The sequence below is a fragment of the Bombina bombina genome, chromosome 5 (assembly GCF_027579735.1).
Source record: "Bombina bombina isolate aBomBom1 chromosome 5, aBomBom1.pri, whole genome shotgun sequence".
NCBI classification, from domain to species: Eukaryota; Metazoa; Chordata; class Amphibia; order Anura; family Bombinatoridae; genus Bombina; species Bombina bombina.
Genome location: NC_069503.1, coordinates 129,939,639 through 129,963,633, shown reverse-complemented (window position 1 = coordinate 129,963,633; position 23,995 = coordinate 129,939,639). Strand labels below are relative to the sequence as shown.

The 23,995-nt window shown below is 42.1% G+C and overlaps 1 protein-coding gene across 1 annotated transcript in view; it reads left to right on the top strand.

Annotated features, from left to right (window-relative positions):
• LOC128660077 (zinc finger protein 135) overlaps nucleotides 1-22,044 on the top strand; it is an 86,993-nt gene extending 64,949 nt beyond the window's left edge. Inside the window, exons 2-4 of the mRNA XM_053713689.1 lie at nucleotides 9,481-9,607; nucleotides 19,643-19,732; nucleotides 20,084-22,044. Of these exons, the coding sequence (XP_053569664.1) occupies nucleotides 9,481-9,607; nucleotides 19,643-19,732; nucleotides 20,084-21,291 (1,425 nt within the window). The 3' untranslated portion in view covers nucleotides 21,292-22,044. The remainder of the gene's footprint in view (nucleotides 1-9,480; nucleotides 9,608-19,642; nucleotides 19,733-20,083) is intronic.
• The last annotated feature ends 1,951 nt before the right edge of the window (nucleotides 22,045-23,995 follow it).

The window sequence follows — 23,995 nt, the reverse complement described above, 5'->3', positions numbered from 1 at the left end:
ACCTTTTCTGTCAGGAAGGGCCTCCCTGTAGTAGGCTGAGCCTCATTTTCGCGCCATTACTGCGCAGTTACTTTTGAGAGCAGGACATGCAGCTGCATGTGTGTGGGTCTGAAAGTTGTTGAAAAGGTTCCTAGAAGGCTTCATTTGGTATCGTATACCCCCTGGGTTTGGTAAAGTTGCAGCAAAGGCTGTAGCTGGGACTGTAGAGGGGTTAAAAGTGTAACCGGCTCCGGTTTCTTCATTTTAAGGGTTAAAGGTCTCAAATTTGGGGTGCAATACTTTGAATGCTTTAAGACACTGTGGTGAAAATTTGGTTAAATTTGAACAATTCCTTCATAGTTTTTCACATTCAGTAATAAAGTGTGCACTGTTTAAAATTTAAAGATACAGTAACGGTTTTGTTTAAAAACGTTTTTTTGTACTGTATTGACAAGTTTAAGCCTGTTTAACATGTCTGTGCCTTCAGATAAACTATGTTCTGTATGTATGGAAGCCAATATGTCTCCCCCTTCAAAATTGTGTGATAATTGTGCCATAGCGTCCAAACAAAGTAAGGACAGTACTGCCACAGATAGTAAAGTTGCCCAAGATGATTCATCAGATGAAGGGAGTAGACCTAGTTCTACATCATCTCCTGTGTCTACACCAGTTTTGCCCACGCAGGAGACCCATAGTACTTCTAGCGTGCCAATGCTTATTACTATGCAACAATTGACGGCAGTAATGGATAACTCCATAGCAAATATTTTATCCAAAATGCCTGCATATCAGAGAAAGCGCGATTGCTCTGTTTTAAACACTGTAGAGCAGGAGGGCGCTGATAATTGCTCTGTCATTACCCTCACACCAATCTGAAGGGGCCATGAGGGAGGTTTTGTCAGATGGGGAAATTTCAGATTCAGGTAGAATTTCTCAACAGGCAGAACCTGATGTTGTGACATTTAAATTTAAATTAGAGCATCTCCGCGCACTGCTTAAGGAGGTGTTATCTACTCTGGATGATTGTGACAACCTGGTCATTCCAGAAAAATTGTCCAAGATGGACAAGTTCCTAGAGGTTCCGGTGCACCCCGACGCTTTTCCTATACCCAAGCGGGTGGCGGACATAGTGAATAAGGAGTGGGAGAAGCCCGGCATACCTTTTGTTCCCCCTCCTATACTTAAGAAATTATTTCCTATGGTCGACCCCAGAAAGGACTTATGGCAGACAGTCCCTAAGGTCGAGGGGGCAGTTTCTACACTAGCCAAGCGCACTACTATTCCTATAGAGGATAATTGTGCTTTCAAAGATCCTATGGATAAAAAATTGGAGGGTTTGCTTAAAAAGATTTTTGTACAGCAAGGTTACCTCCTGCAACCTGTTTCGTGCATTATTCCTGTCACAACAGCAGCGTGGTTCTGGTTCGAGGAACTAGAAAAGTCGCTCAGTAGAGAGACTCAGTATGAGGAGGTTATGGACAGAGTTCACGCACTTAAGTTAGCTAATTCCTTTATTTTTGATGCCGCTTTGCAGTTAGCTAGATTGGCGGCGAAAAATTCTGGGTTTGCAATTGTGGCGCGCAGAGCGCTCTGGCTAAAGTCTTGGTCAGCGGATGTATCTTCCAAGACAAAATTGCTTAATATCCCCTTCAAGGGTAAAACTCTTTTTGGGCCAGAATTGAAAGAGATTATCTCAGACATCACTGTGGGTAAGGGCCACGCCCTCCCACAAGATTGGCCTTTCAAAGCCAAGAATAAGTCTAATTTTCGTTCCTTTCGCAATTTCAGGAACGGACCGGCCTCCAACTCTGCAGCCTCGAGACAAGAGGGTAATGCTTCGCAAACCAAACCAGCTTGGAAACCAATGCAAGGCTGGAACAAGGGTAAGCAGGCCAAGAAACCTGCTGCTGCTAACAACACAGCATGAAGGAGTAGCCCCCGATCCGGGACCGGATCTAGTAGGGGGCAGACTCTCTCTCTTCGCTCAGGCTTGGGCAAGAGATGTTCAGGATCCCTGGGCACTAGAAATAGTTTCTCAGGGTTATCTTCTGGAATTCAAGGAACTACCCCCAAGGGGAAGGTTCCACATGTCTCACTTATCTTCAAACCAAATAAAGAGACAGGCATTCTTACATTGTGTAGAAGACCTGTTAAAAATGGGAGTGATACACCCAGTTCCATCCGTGGAACAAGGAATGGGGTTTTACTCAAATCTGTTTGTAGTTCCCAAAAAAGAGGGAACTTTCAGACCAATTCTGGATTTAAAGATCCTAAACAAATTTCTCAGAGTGCCATCGTTCAAAATGGAAACCATTCGAACGATTTTACCTACAATCCAGGAGGGTCAATTTATGACTACCGTGGATCTAAAGGATGCGTATCTACATATTCCTATCCACAAAGATCATCATCAGTTCCTAAGGTTCGCCTTTCTGGACAAACATTACCAGTTTGTGGCTCTCCCATTCGGGCTAGCCACTGCTCCAAGGATTTTCACAAAGGTACTCGGGTCCCTTCTAGCGGTTCTAAGACCAAGGGGCATTGCAGTGGCACCTTATTTGGACGACATTCTGATACAAGCGTCGTCTCTTTCAAAGGCAAAGGCTCACACAGACATCGTTCTGGCCTTTCTCAGATCTCACGGATGGAAAGTGAACATAGAAAAAAGTTCCCTGTCTCCGTCTACAGGAGTCCCTTTCTTGGGGACAATAATAGATTCTTTAGAAATGAAGATTTTCCTGACAGTAGGGCTGCAACTAACGATTATTTTCATAATCGATTAATCGGCCGATTATTTTTTCGATTAATCGACTAATCGGATAAAAAGAGAATCAATAATAGTTTTCTATGTTTTAAATAAAATCCACATAATGAGTGTTACAAATATAAACTTCAGACGAAAACTTTACATTAACACAACTGTTTCTTCAATTTTTAAGCAGCAGAGCACAGTTTTATAATTAAACAAAACAAAACCACAAACTGTTTGAAAAGAGGTAGAACTAGAAAGAGTTAGACTATCACTGTTAATAACATTCTGTTATTCACTCTTTCAGAAACTTTGCATTGAAATGCAAAAATCTCAACATGTCCACATTGTTCTGGCTAAGTCTGGTTCTCTGTTTGCAGCTATATTTTCTGCAGCAGAGAAAAGGCTGTTGAGGTGTATAAATAGGGTTTTGACAATTTCACCAAAGTGGGATATTTATCTTTGTTAGCTCTTCACCAATGCTAAGTGTTTTCTGCCTTGGCAAGGGACCTCTCTATAAAGTAACCCTTGACTTCATTCTAACATAAAAATATCTTGAATATCTATATGCAATGGTAAATAACCAGCTATAAGGTTAGGGGAAATATCTAGTCCGCTCTAAAAATAACAGATATATACTTATAAAGGTTGAATCTGGTACATATTATCACAATTTATTAAAAATATAAAAAAACAATAAAAAACAAGATCAAAAGCGCTAAGGACTGTATATCAATAACAGGACAAAGCCTTACACATATATTTATACAGTACATATAATCAGCAATAGCAAGCAATATGCTAATAATTGTGCAAACAGATAATAGTACACATCAATTGAAATAACTCCCATCAATCTAGGGGCAAGGTGTAAACAACAAGCTTGGCACTATATCATGAAAAGCATAGTTCCAAATCACCAGATTTAATATAAACAATCCAAATGATGACTATTATATCTGGGTTGCACATAGGCCAGGGCTAGTTGTAAACTTATACTGTCCTGAAAAAGTGAAAAGTAGACGTCCTTTAGGCTAAGGACATAACCATAAAACACAATACCATATGCAGGAGTTCATTGGAGTGAAGCAGCTGGTGTTGTGCACAGACCAACTAATTGCAAACCGATTAATCGATTATGAGATTCGTTGACAACTATTTTCATAATCGATTATTATCGATTATGCCGATTAGTTGTTGCAGCTCTACCTGACAGAAGTCAAAACTTCTAAGCGCTTGTCAAGTTCTTCATTCTGTTCCACGTCCTTCCATAGCTCAGTGCATGGAAGTAGTAGGTTTGATGGTTGCAGCAATGGACATAGTTCCTTTTGCGCAAATTCATCTAAGACCATTACAACTGTGCATGCTGAAACAGTGGAATGGGGACTATACAGACTTGTCTCCAGTGATTCAAGTAGATCAGAAGACCAGAGACTCACTCCGTTGGTGGCTAACCCTGGACCACCTGTCCCAGGGAATGAGTTTCCGCAGACCAGAGTGGGTCATCGTCACGACCGACGCCAGTCTAGTGGGCTGGGGCGCGGTCTGGAACTCCCTGAAAGCTCAGGGGCTATGTTCTCGGGAAGAGTCTCTTCTCCCGATAAACATTCTGGAACTGAGAGCGATATTCAATGCTCTCAAGGCTTGGCCTCAACTAGCAAAGGCCAGATTCATAAGATTCCAATCAGACAACATGACGACTGTTGCTTACATCAATCATCAGGGGGGAACAAGGAGTTCCCTGGCGATGAGAGAAGTGACCAAAATCATAAAATGGGCAGAGGATCACTCCTGCCACCTATCTGCGATCCACATCCCAGGAGTGGAAAACTGGGAGGCGGATTATCTGAGTCGTCATTCATTCCATCCGGGGGAGTGGGAACTCCACCCGGAGATCTTTGCCCAGTTGACTCAATTATGGGGCATTCCAGACATGGATCTAATGGCGTCTCGTCAGAACTTCAAGGTTCCTTGCTACGGGTCCAGATCCAAGGATCCCAAGGCGACTCTAGTGGATGCATTAGTAGCGCCTTGGACCTTCAACCTAGCTTATGTGTTTCCACCGTTTCCTCTCATTCCCAGGCTGGTAGCCAGGATCAAGCAGGAGAGGGTCTCGGTGATCTTGATAGCTCCTGCGTGGCCACGCAGGACTTGGTATGCAGACCTGGTGAATATGTCATCGGCTCCACCATGGAAGCTACCTTTGAGACAGGATCTTCTAGTACAAGGTCCATTCGAACATCCAAATCTAGTTTCCCTTCAGCTAACGGCTTGGAAATTGAACGCTTGATTTTATCTAAGCGTGGGTTTTCGGATTCTGTAATAGATACTCTGATACAAGCCAGAAAACCTGTAACTAGGAAGATTTACCATAAAATATGGAAAAGATATATCTGTTGGTGTGAATCCAAGGGATTCTCATGGAGTAAGATCAAAATTCCTAGGATCCTTTCTTTTCTCCAAGAAGGTTTGGATAAGGGATTATCAGCGAGTTCTCTAAAGGGACAGATTTCTGCTTTATCTGTCTTACTACACAAACGACTGGCAGCTGTGCCTGATGTTCAAGCTTTTGTTCAGGCTTTGGTCAGGATCAAGCCTGTTTACAGACCTTTGACTCCTCCCTGGAGTCTAAATTTAGTTCTTTCAGTTCTTCAAGGGGTTCCGTTTGAACCTCTACATTCCATAGATATCAAGATGTTATCTTGGAAAGTTCTGTTTTTGGTTGCTATTTCTTCTGCTAGAAGAGTTTCTGATTTATCTGCTATGCAGTGTAATCCGCCCTATCTGGTGTTCCATTCAGGAAATAGTTGCGCCTTCTTTGTGTCCGAATCCAGTTTCAAAGAAGGAACGTTTGTTACACAATCTAGATGTAGTTCGTGCTTTAAAGTTCTATTTAGAAGCAACAAAGGATTTCAGACAAACGTCTTCTCTGTTTGTCGTTTATTCTGGCAAGAGGAGAGGTCAAAAAGCTACTGCTACCTCTTTCCTTTTGGCTGAAAAGCATCATCCGATTGGCTTACGAGACTGCCGGACGGCAGCCTCCTCAACGCATCACAGCTCACTCTACTAGGGCTGTGGCTTCCACATGGGCTTTCAAGAACGAGGCTTCTGTTGATCAGATATGTAAGGCAGCGACTTGGTCTTCCCTGCACACTTTTGCCAAATTCTACAAATTTGATACTTTTGCTTCTTCGGAGGCTATTTTTGGGAGAAAGGTTTTGCAAGCCGTGGTGCCTTCCGTTTAGGCAACCTGATTGGCTCCCTCCCTTCATCCGTGTCCTAAAGCTTTGGTATTGGTTCCCACAAGTTATGGATGACGCCGTGGACTGGACACACATGTTGGAGAAAACAATTTATGCTTACCTGATAAATTACTTTCTCCAACGGTGTGTCCGGTCCACGGCCCGCCCTGGTTTTTTAATCAGGTTTGATGAATTTATTTCTTTAACTACAGTCACCACGGCACCCTATATTTTCTCCTGTCCGTCGGTCGAATGACTGGGGTGGGCAGAGCCTAGGAGGGACTATATGGACAGCTTTTGCTGTACTCTTTGCCATTTCCTGTTGGGGAAGAGATATTCCCACAAGTAAGGATGACGCCGTGGACCGGACACACCGTTGGAGAAAGTAATTTATCAGGTAAGCATAAATTCTGTTTTTATCCCTCCCTTTCTAGTGACTCTTCTGTGGACTTTCACATCTTGGGTATTTCTATCCCATATATCGCTAGCGCATGGACTCTTGCCAATTACATGAAAGAAAACATAATTTATGTAGGAACTTAGCTGATAAATTAATTTCTTTCATATTGACAAGAGTCCATGAGGCCCACCCTTTTTATGGTGGTTATGGGTTTTTTTGTGTTTTTTTTTATAAAAGTACAATTTTATATTTCTCCAACATAGGTGTGTCCGGTCCACGGCGTCATCCTTACTTGTGGGATATTCTCTTCCCCAACAGGAAATGGCAAAGAGCCCAGCAAAGCTGGTCACATGATCCCTCCTAGGCTCCGCCTACCCCAGTCATTCTCTTTGCCGTTGTACAGGCAACATCTCCACGGAGATGGCTTAGAGTTTTTTAGTGTTTAACTGTAGTTTTTATTATTCAATCATTTTATCTGGGTATATTGATATTATAATATCGGCAGGCACTGTATTAGACACCTTATTCTTAGGGGCTTTCCCAAAGCATAAGCAGAGCCTCATTTTCGCGCCGGTGTGGCGCACTTGTTTTTGAGAGGCATGGCATGCAGTCGCATGTGAGAGGAGCTCTGATATTTAGAAAAGACTTTCTGAAGGCGTCATTTGGTATCGTATTCCCCTTTGGGTTTGGTTGGGTCTCAGCAAAGCAGATACCAGGGACTGTAAAGGGGTTAAAGTGTTAAAACGGCTCCGGTTCCGTTATTTTAAGGGTTAAAGCTTCCAAATTTGGTGTGCAATACTTTTAAGGCTTTAAGACACTGTGGTGAAAATTTGGTGAATTTTGTACAATTCCTTCATGTTTTTTCGCAATTGCAGTAATAAAGTGTGTTCAGTTTAAAATTTGAAGGGACAGATTTCTGCCTTGTCTGTGTTACTTCACAAAAAGCTGGCAGCTGTGCCAGATGTTCAAGCTTTTGTTCAGGCTCTGGTTAGAATTAAGCCTGTTTACAAACCTTTGACTCCTCCTTGGAGTCTCAATTTAGTTCTTTCAGTTCTTCAGGGGGTTCCGTTTGAACCCTTACATTCCGTTGATATTAAGTTATTATCTTGGAAAGTTTTGTTTTTAGTTGCAATTTCTTCTGCTAGAAGAGTTTCAGAATTATCTGCTCTGCAGTGTTCTCCTCCTTATCTGGTGTTCCATGCAGATAAGGTGGTTTTACGTACTAAACCTGGTTTTCTTCCAAAAGTTGTTTCTAACAAAAACATTAACCAGGAGATTATCGTACCTTCTCTGTGTCCGAAACCAGTTTCAAAGAAGGAACGTTTGTTGCACAATTTGGATGTTGTTCGCGCTCTAAAATTCTATTTAGATGCTACAAAGGATTTTAGACAAACATCTTCCTTGTTTGTTGTTTACTCCGGTAAAAGGAGAGGTCAAAAAGCAACTTCTACCTCTCTCTCCTTTTGGATTAAAAGCATCATCAGATTGGCTTACGAGACTGCAGGACGGCAGCCTCCCGAAAGAATCACAGCTCATTCCACTAGGGCTGTGGCTTCCACATGGGCCTTCAAGAACGAGGCTTCTGTTGATCAGATATGTAGGGCAGCGACTTGGTCTTCACTGCACACTTTTACCAAATTTTACAAGTTTGATACTTTTGCTTCTTCTGAGGCTATTTTTGGGAGAAAGGTTTTGCAAGCCGTGGTGCCTTCCATTTAGGTGACCTGATTTGCTCCCTCCCTTCATCCGTGTCCTAAAGCTTTGGTATTGGTTCCCACAAGTAAGGATGACGCCGTGGACCGGACACACCTATGTTGGAGAAAACAGAATTTATGTTTACCTGATAAATTACTTTCTCCAACGGTGTGTCCGGTCCACGGCCCGCCCTGGTTTTTTTAATCAGGTCTGATATTTTATTTTCTTTAACTACAGTCACCACGGTACCATATGGTTTCTCCTATGCAAATATTCCTCCTTAACGTCGGTCGAATGACTGGGGTAGGCGGAGCCTAGGAGGGATCATGTGACCAGCTTTGCTGGGCTCTTTGCCATTTCCTGTTGGGGAAGAGAATATCCCACAAGTAAGGATGACGCCGTGGACCGGACACACCGTTGGAGAAAGTAATTTATCAGGTAAACATAAATTCTGTTTTCCAGTTCCTCTCTTTGTATGCTTTTTTACTCCTTTTTGTTATCGTCTTACTACTTGGCTATTCTTTAAAGGGACACTGTACCCAAATTTTTTCTTTCGTGATTCAGATAGAGCATAACATTTTAAGCAACTTTCTAATTTACTCCTATTATCAAATGTTCTTTATTCTCTTGGTATCTTTATTTGAAATGCAAAAATGTAAGTTTAGATGCCAGCCCATTTTTGGTGAACAACCTGGGTTGTCTTTGCTGATTGGTGGATAAATTCATCCACCAATTAAAAAGTGCTGTCCAGAGTCTGAACCAAGAAAAAAGCTTAGATGCCTTCTTTTTCAAATAAAGATAGCAAGAGAACGGAAAAAAATTGATAATAGGAATAAATTAGAAAGTTGCTTAAAATTGCATGCTCTATCTGAATCACGAAAGAAAAAATTTGGGTCCAGTGTCCCTTTAAACTGAGTTGTGGGTGTGGTGGGAGGTGTATTTATAGGCATTTGAGGTTTGGGAAACTTTGCCCCCTCCTGGTAGGAATGTATATCCCATACGTCACTAGCTCATGGACTCTTGCCAATATGAAAGATGAATTTATCAGGTAAGTTCTTACATAAATTATGTTTTTCCTCCAGCTTATCTACCATTTGTGCACTGCTGCCCCATCACGTTCTAATGAAATAGGAAGGGCTTTTTTTCATCATCGCTTTTTGTTTTTGGCTGCATGTATGCCTCTTGTCATTGGCTCACCCAGTGTGTTCAGCTAGCTCCCAGGAGTGCATTGATGATCCTGAGCCTACTCTTTAACAAAGGATACCAAAGAAATGAAGCAAATTTGATCATCAAAGTAAATTGGAAAGTTATTTAAAATGTCATGTTCTGTATGAATTATTAATGTTTTAAGTACAACATTGTTTTTATACTAGTGCCATCCTCTGGGATATTGTGTGACATTTGTTTACTTACAGGAGCCTGTAACATTTGATGACGTTGCTGTGTATTTCTCGGAGGATGAGTGGAATTTGCTAAATGATCAGCAGCGTGCTCTCTACATGGAAGTGATGAAAGACAACTACGAGCACTTCATCTTTTTAGGCAAGTATTTTTTTTTTATTATTTTTTTTTCTTAAACATAAACAACATGACAATAAAATAACATTGTAGTGGACTGATTCCCAAGAGAGCTTGAAGCCATGAACCCCCCTTCCATAGATCTAGAGGAGAGAGAATTGAGCTGCGTACTTGTAGAACTAAATCATGCCCCCAACTTCCCTCACCAGCCACCACAAGCTGCACCCGAAATTAAGCTAAGTGAGGCTGGTTCCTTTCTAGGCCTTGCAGCTGTGAACATAGAAATCCAGCTGTTATTGTGTTATAATATATGATGGCAAAAAGTTTCTGGCTCCAAGATTTTGAACACATTTATCAAGCCCAGATGTAGAGGTTACCACAAGCTTCCCTGTGTTTCTCTCTGGATGTGTTGTGCAGATGATGGTGTGGTGCCTCCAGTTCAACAGAGTGTTTACACCTTGTGCACTTACCTTCTTTGAAGTCTGGGTATAAACTTCGTGGTTCTTGGTATCCTGGCTGCTAACGGTGTCTAAAGAGGGAGACGTCTCACCTTTGTCAGCTCTGTCCGCACTCTCGGTCTTACCCCAGTCGCTACAGACTCCTCAACCGCGAACTCGGGATCACAATCTCTCCACTCTTCCGTGGCTCAGTGATCCTCTGATGGCGTCTGACGTCACGAAACACGAGATTGTTTGCGACCAATCAAAGGGTAGACTGCACGGACGTGCGTTCAGTCTGTCCTATGTTAATCACCGATCCTGGCAGCTGAGTAAGTTCTGTCCTTCCCGGAGCCCTAACAGGCGCGGGCTGTAATGCCCTACTGCAGTAAACACCAACCCTCTCCTAGGCCGGATGTGAACCAAAAATTGAAGAATACTGCTTGAAAAAGTAAAAGTTCCTTTATTTAAACATATTTCAAATTGATACAGCTCACGTGCAGTAAAAAAGTTGTTAAAATAATAAATGTCACAATCTTAACCGGCCAGTCTGACGCGTTTAGTCTGTTCTGCCTTATTCATAGACTCATTTTACTTGTATTACCTGTGGAGCTTTATACGCTCCCTCACATCCTGATTGGACACCTGTGTTTGAACTCTCCTCCCATCTATCGACACACACGAAAAATAATTTTGTGACATTATTTTAACAGCTTTTTTACTGCACGTGAGCTGTATCAATTTTAAATATGTTTAAATAAAGGAACTTTTTCAAGCAGTATTCTTCAATTTTTGACTTATACACCTTACAACTTTCATGCTTCATCAGACATACAAAAATGGTATTTAAAGGGCCTTGTGACTGGTATTTTTGATGTATGCTGCAGCAATTTAATAACTTATGTTTTTAAGATTGTGGCGTTCCATTTGCAGAATTGTTGGATGTTCCTATCAACCAGTGAACAGTTGATCTTTGGATAAGTTATACAATGTATTAGGGCTGCACGATTAATCGCATATGCAATTTAAAGTCGTGATTTTTTCCTACATAAAAAAATTCCTTTAGAAGTGGCTTTAATGCATTCATTTATTTGTGATTTCTTGCAAACCAGCTCCATCTAGTGGTTGCTTTTAGCACACATTTGTAAAATGGCTTTTACTTTCACTTTCTGTTCTGAGAAGCAGCCGATCAATCTAGAAATTTAAAAGCAGAGCCCATGCAGGAATGAAGAGCAGAGAAAGCCACTTACTTATATTTCCCCCTAGGGACGTCTGCAGTCTGAAACTTAGGGTATGTAAACATTATGGAACCTCCCACACAATCTCCTGCTCTCTGAGAAACTGCTTAAATACATAGCAGATGCAGTTAACCCCACGGCTCCCAAAAAGGCTGCATCTACAATGTGTTTTCTTCTATAAGGTAAGACGAGTCCACGGATTCATCCTTTACTTGTGGGATATTATCCTTCCTAACAGGAAGTGGCAAAGAGCACCACAGCAGAGCTGTCTATATAGCTCCTCCCTTAGCTCCACCCCCCAGTCATTCTCTTTGCCTACTCTTAAGTACTAGGAAGGGTAAAGTGAAAGAGGTGATAAAATAGTTTTTAATTTCTTCAAGTAAGAGTTTATTTTAAATGGTACCGGTGTGTACTATTTACTCTCAGGCAGCAGATGGATGAAGACTGCTGCCTGGAGGATGATGATCTTAGCATTTGTAACCAAGATCCATTGCTGTTCCCACAGAAGCTGAAGAGTACAGGAAACTACAGTGTGAGGAACGGTTTCATGCTATGCAGCAATGAGGTGTGTTCAGTAATTTTTTTTTCTGGAGAGACTGTGTATTTCAGAAAGGCTGACATTATACCCAGGAGGGTAAGGGTAAGCAGTAATCCTAGAGCTAAAAGAAGGGCATTACTTGGCATGCATATGGGGCCAATTACAAATATGGTTGACACTGAATTGCAAATGTTTGTGAGCAAACGTTTTTTAATTTGGGAGTACTTTAACGTTTTGGCCAAGCTTTATTAAGGGCATGCATAGCTTAACTTTTGGGTCTCAGAACCCACATGGCTAGTTATAACCACTATGGTGCGGTTCTTTAAGGCTGAGGAGACATAGAGTTAGATGGGCGGCGCCTCAGATGCGCAGTTAGTTTTATCAACAAGCAGCAAGCTCTAACTTCTGAGGGCCCTGGTGTATGTTTTGGGCCAAATAAAAGCTTTTACCCCTTATTTTTGATCCCTGAGGGCAGGTAGGGCCACAGCAGGGCTGTGGCAAGGTGCTGGGAGTGTTATTTTTTTCCGGATCTGGGCCTATTTTCGATCCGGTTTGGAAATTAAGGGGTTAATTGTTAAAAAAAAATGTGTGGTGCAATCTTACCTACCTATACAGTAAAAATTTGGTGCATGTTTAGGCTGTTTTGCAGAACGTGTATACTTTTTTTCTCTTAAAGGCGCAGTACCGTTTTTTTAAGATTTTTTTTTTCACTAAATAAAGTGTTTTCATGCTTGTTTGTAGTCATTACTAGCCTGTTCAACATGTCTGACATTGAGGAAAGTCAATGTTCAATATGTTTAGAAGCCATTGTGGAACCTCCACTTAGAATGTGTCCCTTATGCACTGAAAGGTCAATAAATTGTAAAGAACATATTTTGGCTACTAAAAGTATGTCGCAGGATGATTCTGTCAGAAGAGAATCAGGTTTTGCCATCTAATTCTCCCCAAGTGTCACAACCATTAACGCCCGCACAAGCGATGCCAAGTACTTCTAGTGCGTCTAATTCTTTCACCCTGCAAGACATGGCCGCAGTTATGAATACTACCCTCACAGAGGTTTTTATCTAAGCTGCCGGGGTTGCAGGGGAAGCGCAGTAGGTCTTGTGTGAGAACAAATGCTGAGCCCTCTGACGCTTTATTAGCCATTTCCGATGTACCCTCACAATGTTCTGAAGTGAGGGATTTGCTGGCTGAGTGAGAGATTTCTGATTCAGGAAATATGTTCCCTCAGACAGATTCAGATATGACGGCTTTTAAATTTAAACTAGAACACCTCCGCTTGATGCTCAGGGAGGTTTTAGCGATGATTGTGACCCTATTGTAGTTCCAGAGAAATTGTGTAAAATGGACAGATTCCTAGAGGTTCCTGCCTACACTGTTTTTCCGGTCCCTACGAGGATTTCGGAAATTGTTACAAAGGAGTGGGATAGACAAGGTATTCAGTTCGCTCCCCCTCCTAATTTTAAGAAAATGTTTCCCATATCAGACGCCGTGTGGTAGTCGTGGCAGACGGTCCCTAAGGTGGAGGGAGCTATTTCTACCCTGGCTAAGCGTACAACTATACCTATTGAGGACAATTGTGCTTTCAAAGATCCTATGGATAAAAAATTAGAGGGTCTCCTGAAGAAAATATTTGTTCATCAAGGTTTTCTTCTCCAACCTATAGCGTGCATTGTTCCTGTAACTACTGCAGCGTCCTTTTGGTTCGAGGCTCTGGAAGAGACACTTTAGGTTGAGACCCCATTAGATGGTATTCTGGATAGAATTAGGGCTCTCAAGCTAGCTAATTCTTTCTTTACAGATTTCGCTTTTCAATTGGCTAAATTAGCGGCGAAAAATTCAGGTTTTGCCATTTTAGCGCGTAGAGTGTTATGGCTTAAGTCCTGGTCTGCTGATATATCATCAAAAGCTAACCTTTTAGCCATCCCTTTCTAGGGTAAGACCCTATTCGGGCCTGATCTGAAAGATAATTTCAGACATCACTGGAGGGAAAGGCCATGCCCTTCCTCAGTATAAGATGAATAAAATGAGGACCAAACAAAATTAATTTTCGTTCCTTTCGAAACTTCAAAGGTGGTCCCTCTACCTCTTCCCCTGCCGCAAAGCAAGAGGGGAATTTTGCTCTATCCAAGTCAGTCTGGAGACCTAATCAGACTTGGAACAAGGGTAAACAGGCCAAGAAGCCCGCTGCTGCCACCAAGACAGCTTGAAGGGGTAGCCCCCGATCCGTTTCTGGACAAGCATTACTAGTTTGTGGCTCTTCCCTTCGGGTTGGCCACGGCTCCCAGAATTTTCACAAAGGTGCTAGGGTCCCTTCTGGCGATTCTAAGGCCGCGGGGCATAGTGGTGGTGCCTTATCTGGACTATATCTTAATCCAGGCGTCAACTTACCAACTAGCCAAGTCTCACACGGACATCGTGTTGGCTTTTCTAAGATCTCACGGGTGGAAGGTGAACGTAAAAAAGTTAACTTATCCCTCTCACAAGAGTTCCATTCCTGGGAACTCTGATAGATTTGGTGGACATGAAAAATTTTCTGACGGTGGTCAGGAAATCAAAAATTTTATCCATCTGCCGAGCTCTACATTCCATTCCTCGCCCGTCAGTGGCTCGGTGTATGGAGGTGTAAACGGCTTAATGGTAGCGGCAATGGACATAGTTCCGTTTGCTCGCTTGCATCTCAGACCACTGCAACTTTGCATGCTCAGACAGTGGAATGGGGATTATTCAGATTTATCTCCTCAGATAAATCTGGACCCAGAGACCAGAGCCTCTCTTCTTTGGTGGTTGTCACAGGATCATCTCCAAGGGAATGTGTTTCCGCAGACCAGCGTGGGTCATAGTGACGATGGACGCCAGCCTGTTGGGCTGGTGTGCAGTCTGGAATTCCCTGAAAGCACAGGGATTGTGGACTCAGGAGGAGGCTCTCCTCCTGATAAATATTCTAGAACTGAGCGATATTCAACGCGCTTCAGGTGTGGCCTCAGCTGGCATCGGCCAGATTCATAAGATTCCAGTCGGACAATATTATGACTGTAGCATATATCAATCATCGGGGGGAACAAAATGTTCTCTAGCGATGAGAGGTTAACAAAATAATTCAATGGGCAGAGACTCACTCTTGCTATCTATCAGCAATCTATATGCCAGGAGTGGAGAACTGGGAAGCGGATTTTCTAAGTTGTCAGACTTTTAATCCGGGGGAGTGGGAACTCCATCCGGAGGTGTTTGCACAATTGATTCAGAAAGGGGGCACGCCAGAATTGGATTTGATGGCGTCTCGTTAGAACGCCAAACTTCCTTGTTATTGGTCCAGGTCAAGGGATCCTCAAGCAGTACTGATAGATGCTCTAGCAGTACCCTGGTCGTTCAACCTGGCTTATGTGTTTCCACCAAATCTAGTTTCTCTGCGGCTGACTGCTTGGAGATTGAACGCTTGATCTTATCCAAGCGGGGTTTCTCTGAGTCGGTCATAGATACCTTGATTCAGGCTCGAAAGCCTGTCACCAGGAAAATTTATCATAAGATGTGGCGTAAATATCTTTATTGGTGCGAATCCAAAGGCTACTCATGGAGTAAGATCAGGAGATTCCTAGGATTTTGGCCTTTCTTCCAGAAGGATTGGAGAAGGGATTGTCGGCTATCTCTTCAGCTCGAAGAGTTTCTGAACTATCTGCATTACAATGCGACTCGCCTTATCTGGGTTTCCATGCTGATAAGGTGGTTTTGCGTACCAAACCTGGAATCCTTCCAAAGGTTGTTACTAACGGGAATATCAATCAGGAAATTGTTGTTCCTTCTCTGTGTCCTAATCCTTCTAAGAAGCAATGTCTGTTGCACAACTTGGACGTGGTTCGTGATTTGAAGTTTTATTTGCAAGCAACCGAAGATTTCCGTCAAAAATCTTCTTTGTTGTTTATTCTGGAAAGTGTAGAGCTCAAAAGGCTACGGCTACCTCTTTCCTTTTGGCTGAAAGGCATAATCCGTTTGGCATATGAGACTGCTGGACAGCAGCCTCCCGACAGGATTACAGCTCACTCTATTAGAGCCGTGGCTTCCACATGTGCTTTTAAAATTGATGCTTCTGTTGAACAAATATGTAAGGCTGCGACTTGGTCTTCGCTTCATACCTTTTCCAAATTTTACAGATTTGATACTTTTGCTTCTTCAGAGGCTATTTTTGGTAGAGAGGTTCTGCAAGCAGTGGTGCCTTCTGTTTAGGTTCCTGTCTTGTCCCTCCCTTCATCCGTGTCCTAAAGCTTTGGTATTGGTATCCCACAAGTAAGGATGAAACCGTGGACTCGGTACATCTTGCAAAAGAAAACAAAATTTATGCTTACCTGATAAATTTCTTTCTTTTGCGATGTACTGAGTCCACGGATCCCTGGGTGGTGGACATCGTGTACCAGGGATACAAACTAGCGTTCAAGACCTTTCCTCCCAGTGGACCAAGATTATCTGAAGACCAGATAAAGAGAGGCGTTCTTACACTGTGTCTGAGACCTTTCCGACCTGGGAGTGATAGTTCCTGTTCCAATGCAGGAACAGGGTCTGGGATTCTACTCCAATCTGTCTGTGGTTCCCAAAAAAAGGAAACTTTCAGACCGATTTTAGACCTCAAGAGTCTAAACAAGTTCCGCAGAGTACCGTCCTTCAAGATGGAAACTATTAATTTCATTCTCCTCTTGGTTCAAGAGGGTCAGTTCAAGACAACAGTAGATTTAAAGGATGCATACCTGCATGTTACCATCCACAGGGATCATCATAAGTTTCTGAGGTTTGAGTTTCTAGACAAACTCAGTTTGTGGCATTTCCATTCGGCCTTGCTACAGCTCCCAGAATTTTCTCAAAGGTCCTGGGAGCACTGTTGGCAGTGCTCCAGTTGCTTGGCATTGCAGTTGGCGCCTTATCTGGACGACATTCTCGTTCAGGCACCATCTTTTCAACAAGCAAACTCCCACGCTGATATGTTATCTTTTCTGCGCTCTCAGGGATAGAAGGTGAATTTAGGAGAGTTCCTTGATTCAAGCTACAAGGGTAGTGTTCTTGGGAACCATATTAAATTCCTTATCAACAAAAATATTTCTGACAGAGGTCAGAAGAACAAATATCTTCGACTCTTGTCTTGCCCTTCAGTCCTTTCTTTGGCCATCAGTGGCCCAATGTATGGAGGTAATTGGTCTGATGGTAGCTGCCATGGACATTCCGTTTGCCCGGTTCCATCTCAGACCTCCGCCGTTATGCATACTCAAACAATGCAACGGGGATTATGCAGATCTGTCTCTGCGATTAGAACTGCATCAGGTGACGAGATTCTCTTCCTTGGTGGTTGTCTCAGGAACATCTCTCCCAGGGAACCTGCTTCTGCAGACCTACCTGGGTGATTGTGACCATGGATGCCAGCCTGCTGGGATGGGGAGCAGTCTGGGACTCGCTAAAGGCTCAGGGGATATGGAGTCCGTTCTCCCCATAAACATCCTAGAGCTGAGGGCAAACTTCAATGCTCTTCTGGCTCAGCCTCAGTTGTCTTCAGCCCGGTTTATCAGGTTCCAGTCGGACAACATAACTTCAGTGGCTTACATCAACCATCAGGGAGGAACTCTTAGATGACTATGACAGAGGTAGCCAAGGTTATTCAGTGGGCGGAGACCCACAACTGCGGTCTATCTGCAATCCACATTTCAGGAGTGGACAACTGGGAAGCGGGTTTTCAGAGCAGATAGACCTTTCACCCGGGGGAGTGGGAACTCCATCTGGAGGTGTATTCTGACTTGATTCTCAAATGGGGACAGCCGGAGCTGGATCTCATGGCATCTCGACAGAATGCCAAGCTCCCGAGGTACGTGTCAAGGGATCCTCGGGCTGTACTGATAGATGCTTTGGGGGTTTCTTGGAATTTCAGTCAAGCATACCTATTTCCTCCGTTCGCTCTACTTCCTCGGGTCATTGCTCGAATCAAACAGAAAGCGTCGGTGATCCTCATTGCACCGGCGTGGCCTTGCATGATCTGGTATGCAGACCTAGTGGATATGTCTTCTCTCCCACCTTGGAGACCTCCACTGAGGAAGGACCTTCTTCAAGGGCCCCGCCTTCATCCAAATCTCGTTTCTCTGAAGCTGACTGCTTGGAGATTGAACGCTTAATTCTATCTAAGCGTGGGTTTTCGGAATCGGTCATTGAGACCTTGATTCGGGCTTGTAAGCCTGTGACTAGAAATATTTACTATAAGATAGGGCACCGATATCTGTTCTGATGTGAATCCAAGGGGTTCTCGTGGAGTAGAGTCAAGATTCCTAGAATTTTCTTTCTCCAAGAGGGTCTGGAGAAGGGTTTGTCTGCGAGAACTTTGAAGGGTCAAATATCTGCCTTATCTATTTTGTTGCATAAACATATGGCGGATGTACCAGATGTGCAATCCTTCTGTCAGGCCTTGGTCAGAATCAGACCTGTGTTCAAACATGTTACTCCTCCCTGGAGTCTTAACCTTGTTCTTAAACTTCTTCAGCAGGCTCTATTTGAGCCTATGCATTCCTTATATATTAAAATGTTATCTTGGAAAGTTTTGTTTCTTGTTGCACTTTCTTCTGCTCATAGAGTCTCTGAACTCTCGGTGTTGCAGTGTGAATCCCCTTACCTTATTTTTCATTCGGATAAGGTAGTCCTGCGTACCAAGTTAGGTTTCCTTCCTAAAGTGGTTTCAGATAGGAACATTAATCAAGAAATCGTTCCTTCTATGTGTCCTGAGCGTTTGCTGCACAACCTAGATGTGGTGCGTGCTTTGAAATACTATTTACAGGCAATTTTCGCCAGTCTTTGTTTTTTTTCTGGGATTCTCAAGGGTCAGAAAGCTACGGCTACTTCTCTGTCTTTGTGGCTGAAGAGTATAATTAGGCCTATGAAACTGCTGGACAGCAGCCTCCTGAGAGAATCACGGCTCATTCCGCGAGGGCTGTTTCGTCCTCCTTGGCCTTCAAAAATGAATTTGATACTCTTTGCTTCGGCTGAGGCTTTTTTTGGGAGAAAGGTTCTTCAAGCAGTGGTGCCTTCTGTTTAGGTTCCCTGTCTTGTCCCTCCCTTTTCTGTGTCCTCTAGCTTTATGATCTGTGGACTCACCATGTCATTAGAACGAAATTTTTGCTTGCCTGCTAAATGTATTTCTTTCTTGACATGGTGAGTCCACGGCCCGCCCAGACAGGTTTTTTTGTCGTATAAACCCTCAGGCTCCTCTGCACCTTGTGTTGATTCCTTTCTCTCCTTTTCCTTCGGTCGAAGTGATAACTGAACCCAATTTTTTTCTTTCTTGATTCAGATAGAGCATGCAATTTTAAGCAACTTTCTAATTTACTCCTATTATCATTTTTTTTTTCATTCTCTTGCTTTCTTTATTTGAAAAATAAGGCATCTAAGCTTTTTTTTTTTTTTTTTTGGTTCAGAACACTGGACAGCGCTTTTTTATCGGAGGATGGATTTAGCCACCAATCAGCAAGAACAACTCTGGTTGTTCACCAAAATGGGCCGGCATCTAAGCTTACATTCTTGCATTTCAAATAAAGATAGAATGAAGAAAATTGATAATAGGAGTAAATTAGAAAGTTGCTTAAAATGTCATGCACTCTGAATCACAAATTAAAAAATTTGGGTTCAGTGTCCCTTTAACAGCTTTGCTGTGGTGCTCTTTGCTGCCTCCTGCTGGCCAGGAGTGATATTCCCAATAGTAATTACTGATGATTCGTGGACTCGGTGTCAAAAAATACATTTATCAGGTAAGCATAAATTTCGTTTTACATTTTAGAGTTTACAGAAGATGAATGTGTCTAATCATTATTATTGTCTTTTGAACACCCAGGTTATGACGTTCCAGTGATTTTATCCTTGCTGCAAGATGGAGGCATGGCGTGTCCTGAGTCACAGCTGCGCATCTCTTCGATCACAGGAAGTATGTACTCCTTTCTACCATCACTCAAATGTTTATGGCATGAGGTCTGCAAAGGGATGCCAAACAGAGTTAATCATATTCTTGCTGGGAAACACAATATTTGTCCTAAGATTTTAGTTTAAGGAGCATTGATATATAGCTATAATTTATTTGTGGGAGGTGGTTCTCTGCTTTATTCTAGTATTTTACTAAGTCTGAACCAGTTTTGTATCCATTGATCAGATGTACTAAAACAGAAATACTGAGTAGTATTACTACTGGTTGAATTTTGTGGATAATGTTGTATTGTACATAACATAAGGAAAGAACATGATTAAGCATTTATAAGCAATTATTCTGTTTTACCAACAGGTTATAAGGAGGGTGAAAATGATTTTATCATTGATGAAAAAGAAGCTATTGATGCACAAAATGACCAAAACATGTCTAAAGGAAAAAAGAGAAAGAGATCTGCAAAGAGTGTTACATGGGAGGATTCTGATTGGCAGAATGGCATTGAAAGGAGTGACGAAGACTCAGCTGCCTCTTACAATCATGGTAGGAACCTGAGACAACGTCGGCAGTACTATTGCTCTGAATGTGAACGATGCTTTAAACACAGTTCTGCGTTGGAGGCCCACCGCAGGGTGCACAATGGTGATAAACCTCATCAATGTGACATCTGCAAGGTAAACTTTGGCTACAAGTCTGAACTCATTGTACATCGCAGACAACATGTGCAGGCTTCAACAAGCAGATCCCAGGATGAAGAAAATCAATCTCCTATAGTCGGTAATCAGATTCCAAATCGTGCACCAGTTACAGCTCCAATCAGGAGTGGTCCCTCTCCAATTGTAAATAGTCAAACTCCAAATGCAAGTGGTCAGACATCAAATTGTGCTGTCAGAACATTATCTTCAAGTCCCAAGCCAGGGGCCACTTTTGTACCCGTAGGGGACAAGCCTCTTAAATGCAACTTCTGTGAGAAGAGGTTTAATGACCAATCAATCCTTGAAGCTCACCACCGAATTCATACTGGGAAACTTGCCTACCCTTGTACCATGTGTGAGGAGAGCTTCTCAAAACCATCACTGCTTGCTGCTCATAATAATACACACAAAGAAGGCAAGCCATATCAGTGTGACCAGTGTGATAAGAACTTCAATGACCAGGCTCTTCTTGTTGCCCACAAGAGGACCCACACTGGGGAGAAACCGCACAAGTGCAGTCACTGTAATAAATGGTTCCCAAACCGGACCAGTTTGGTTGCCCACGAGGAGTGCCATTTGAAACCCAAGCCATACAAATGCAAGCACTGTGAGAAAAGCTTCAATGACAAAAACCTGCTCATTACTCATGAAGGTGTTCACACCGATACCAAGCCCTTCAAATGCACACAGTGCAATGAAAGCTTCTTTTTGAAGACACAGTTGGTGTCTCACCAGGCCACACACGCCCCTGACAAGCCTTACCCTTGCAGCTTATGTGAAAGGAGCTTTAACAAGAAGGAGACCCTACTGGCTCATATCAGAGTTCACAATGTTCAGAGCGTACAGGTGCACAAGCCTCGAAAGCCGTGAGATAACTAACAGGCATTGTCTTGAAATCTTATTGAACTTTTAAGATCTGAATAAGTTTCTCAAGTTATATGAGAGAAACGTCCCTGCCTCTGGATTTAATACCTATTCCCATATGTACTAATACATCTTTAAAAAACCTTTTAGTTCACTTTGGTGCAGGGTATTTGTATATATTTCTTCAGCTGACTTTCAGTTCTCTTGTGATCACCTCTATCCATATTGAATATGAGAGTTAATAATACAGCTACATCACCTGTTTGTATTAAGAAATTTTGGTGAACATTTGAGGAACACCTATATTCAATGTAACGTTTGATTTGTAGGCTTAAAAAAGTTGAGAATGAACTCTTCTAATACTGTTTCCTTGAGAATTCATTGGATTTCACTGACTAGTATTAGAGAACACACTTCTTTGCTGTTGAAATCTAGCGAAAGCTTCAGTTAGCATACATATATATTTTGTAGAGAGATATGAACTAAGTTTAGACATCATTTTAGAGCAGTAAGGATCTATTTGCTCCTTCACCCTTATTGTAACAAGCATGCCGCTCCCATCTCCTTATCATAAAGCTGTAGCCATCGTGCTGTCTGGATGACAATTGTGGATATTCATCAGAGAGGGTCTTGTGGAGTCGTTCTGAATAGAAATAAAATTGCCCTCCAAATGGTGAAATATTAAATGTACTTTTTTGTTTGTTTTTAATTTTCTTTCCAAAGAAATCTTAAATAAATGATTCTCTTGTACATATTTAATACAGTGGGTTTTGTTAGCAGGAAACTGGTTCATAAATGAAACGCACACCCTGCCAATAAGTCAAAAGTTTTGACAGCTCCTATTTACATTGATGGGAGTAACTACTGTCTAGCAAGAATTTTTCTACATCTTTTAAAAAGATGATGCCTCGTTGTTTGTCATGTATAAATATTAGTACTTATTGCAAACACTTGTTAACATTTTATCTTGTAGCTGTTTATAGCAGATTTCTTACTCTGTTTTCTGCATTCAGTAGCTATCTTGTTTTCAATGTTACAATTACTACTCTCAGCATCTGATTTTTACCTGGTGTTTCTCCTGTAGTGTAGTCAGTCCACGGGTCATCCATTACTTATAGGATTATATCTCCTCCCTAACAGGAAGTGCAAGAGGATCACCCAAGCAGAGCTGCTATATAGCTCCTCCCCTCTACGTCATACCCAGTCATTCTCTTGCACCTAACTAATAGATAGGACGTGTGAGAGGACTGTGGTTGTTAAACTTAGTTTTTATTTCTTCAATCAAAAGTTTATTTTAAACGGCACCGGAGTGTGTTGTTTCTTCTCAGGCAGCATTAGAAGAAGAATCTACCTGAGTTTGTGTATGATCTTAGCGGTCGTAACTATGATCCACTTGCTGTTCTCGGCCATTCTGAGGAGTGAGGTAAATTCAGAACAGGGGATAGCAGGCAGGGCTCACCTGCAAGGAGGTATGTTGCAGTATATTATTTTCTAAGGAATGGAATTGACTGAGAAAATACTGCTAATACCGATGTAATGTAAGTGCAGCCTTAAATGCAGTAGTAGCGACTGGTATCAGGCTGATATGTATGTATGTATACTCTGAGGTATTTCTGGGGAATGGAATTTCACTAAGAAAATACTGTTTATGTTTAAGTAATATTTGAGCCTACACTGCGGTGAAAGCGACTAGCAGCAGGCTTATTAATAACATTTCATAATTTCATTTTTAAAACGTTTACTGGCATGTTAATCGTTTTTTTTCTGAGGTACTTGGTGATAAAACTTTATGGGCATGACTTTTACCACATGGCTGTCGTTTGTTTCTGAATAAAATCAGTTTACTGAGCTTCCCCACTGTTGTAATATGAGTGGGAGGGGCCTATTTTTAGCGCTTTATTGCGCAGTAAAAATTTAGTCACAGCCTTCCTATTTCTTCCTCCATGATCCAGGACGTCTCTACAGAGCTCAGGGGTCTCCAAAACTAGTTTTGAGGGAGGTAATCACTCACAGCAGACCTGTGAGAGTGTGTTTTGACTGTGATAAAAACGTTAATATTAAATTGTTATCCGTTTTTGGGTATTAAGGGGTTAATCATCCATTTGCTGGTGGGTGCAATCCTTTGCTAACTTAATACATTTACTGTGAAAATTTGGTTGCTATAACTAATTTGGTTCATTGTTATTTCAACTGTGACAGTTTTTGTGTGCTTCTTAAAGGCACAGTAGCATTTTTTATATTGCTTGTAAATTTATTTGAAAAGTATTTTCCAAGCTTGCTAGTCTCATTGCTAGTCTGTTTAAACATGTCTGACACAGATGAATCTCTTTGTTCACTATGTTTAAAAGCCAATGTGGAGCCCAATAGAAATTTGTGTACTAATTGCATTGATGCTACTTTAAATAAAAGCCAATCTGTACATGTAAAGAAAATTTCACCAGACAACGAGGGGGGAAGTTATGCCGACTAACTCTCCACACGTGTCAGTATCTTCGCCTCCCGCTCAGGAGGTGCGTGATATTGTGGTGCCAAGTACATCAGGGCGGCCCATACAAATCACTTTGCAAGACATGGCTAATGTTATGACTGAAGTACTATCTAAATTGCCAGAATTTAGGGGTAAACGCGATCACTCTGGGGTAAGAACAGAGTGCGCTGATAATAATAGAGCCATGTCTGATACTGCGTCACAATTTGCAGAACATGAGGA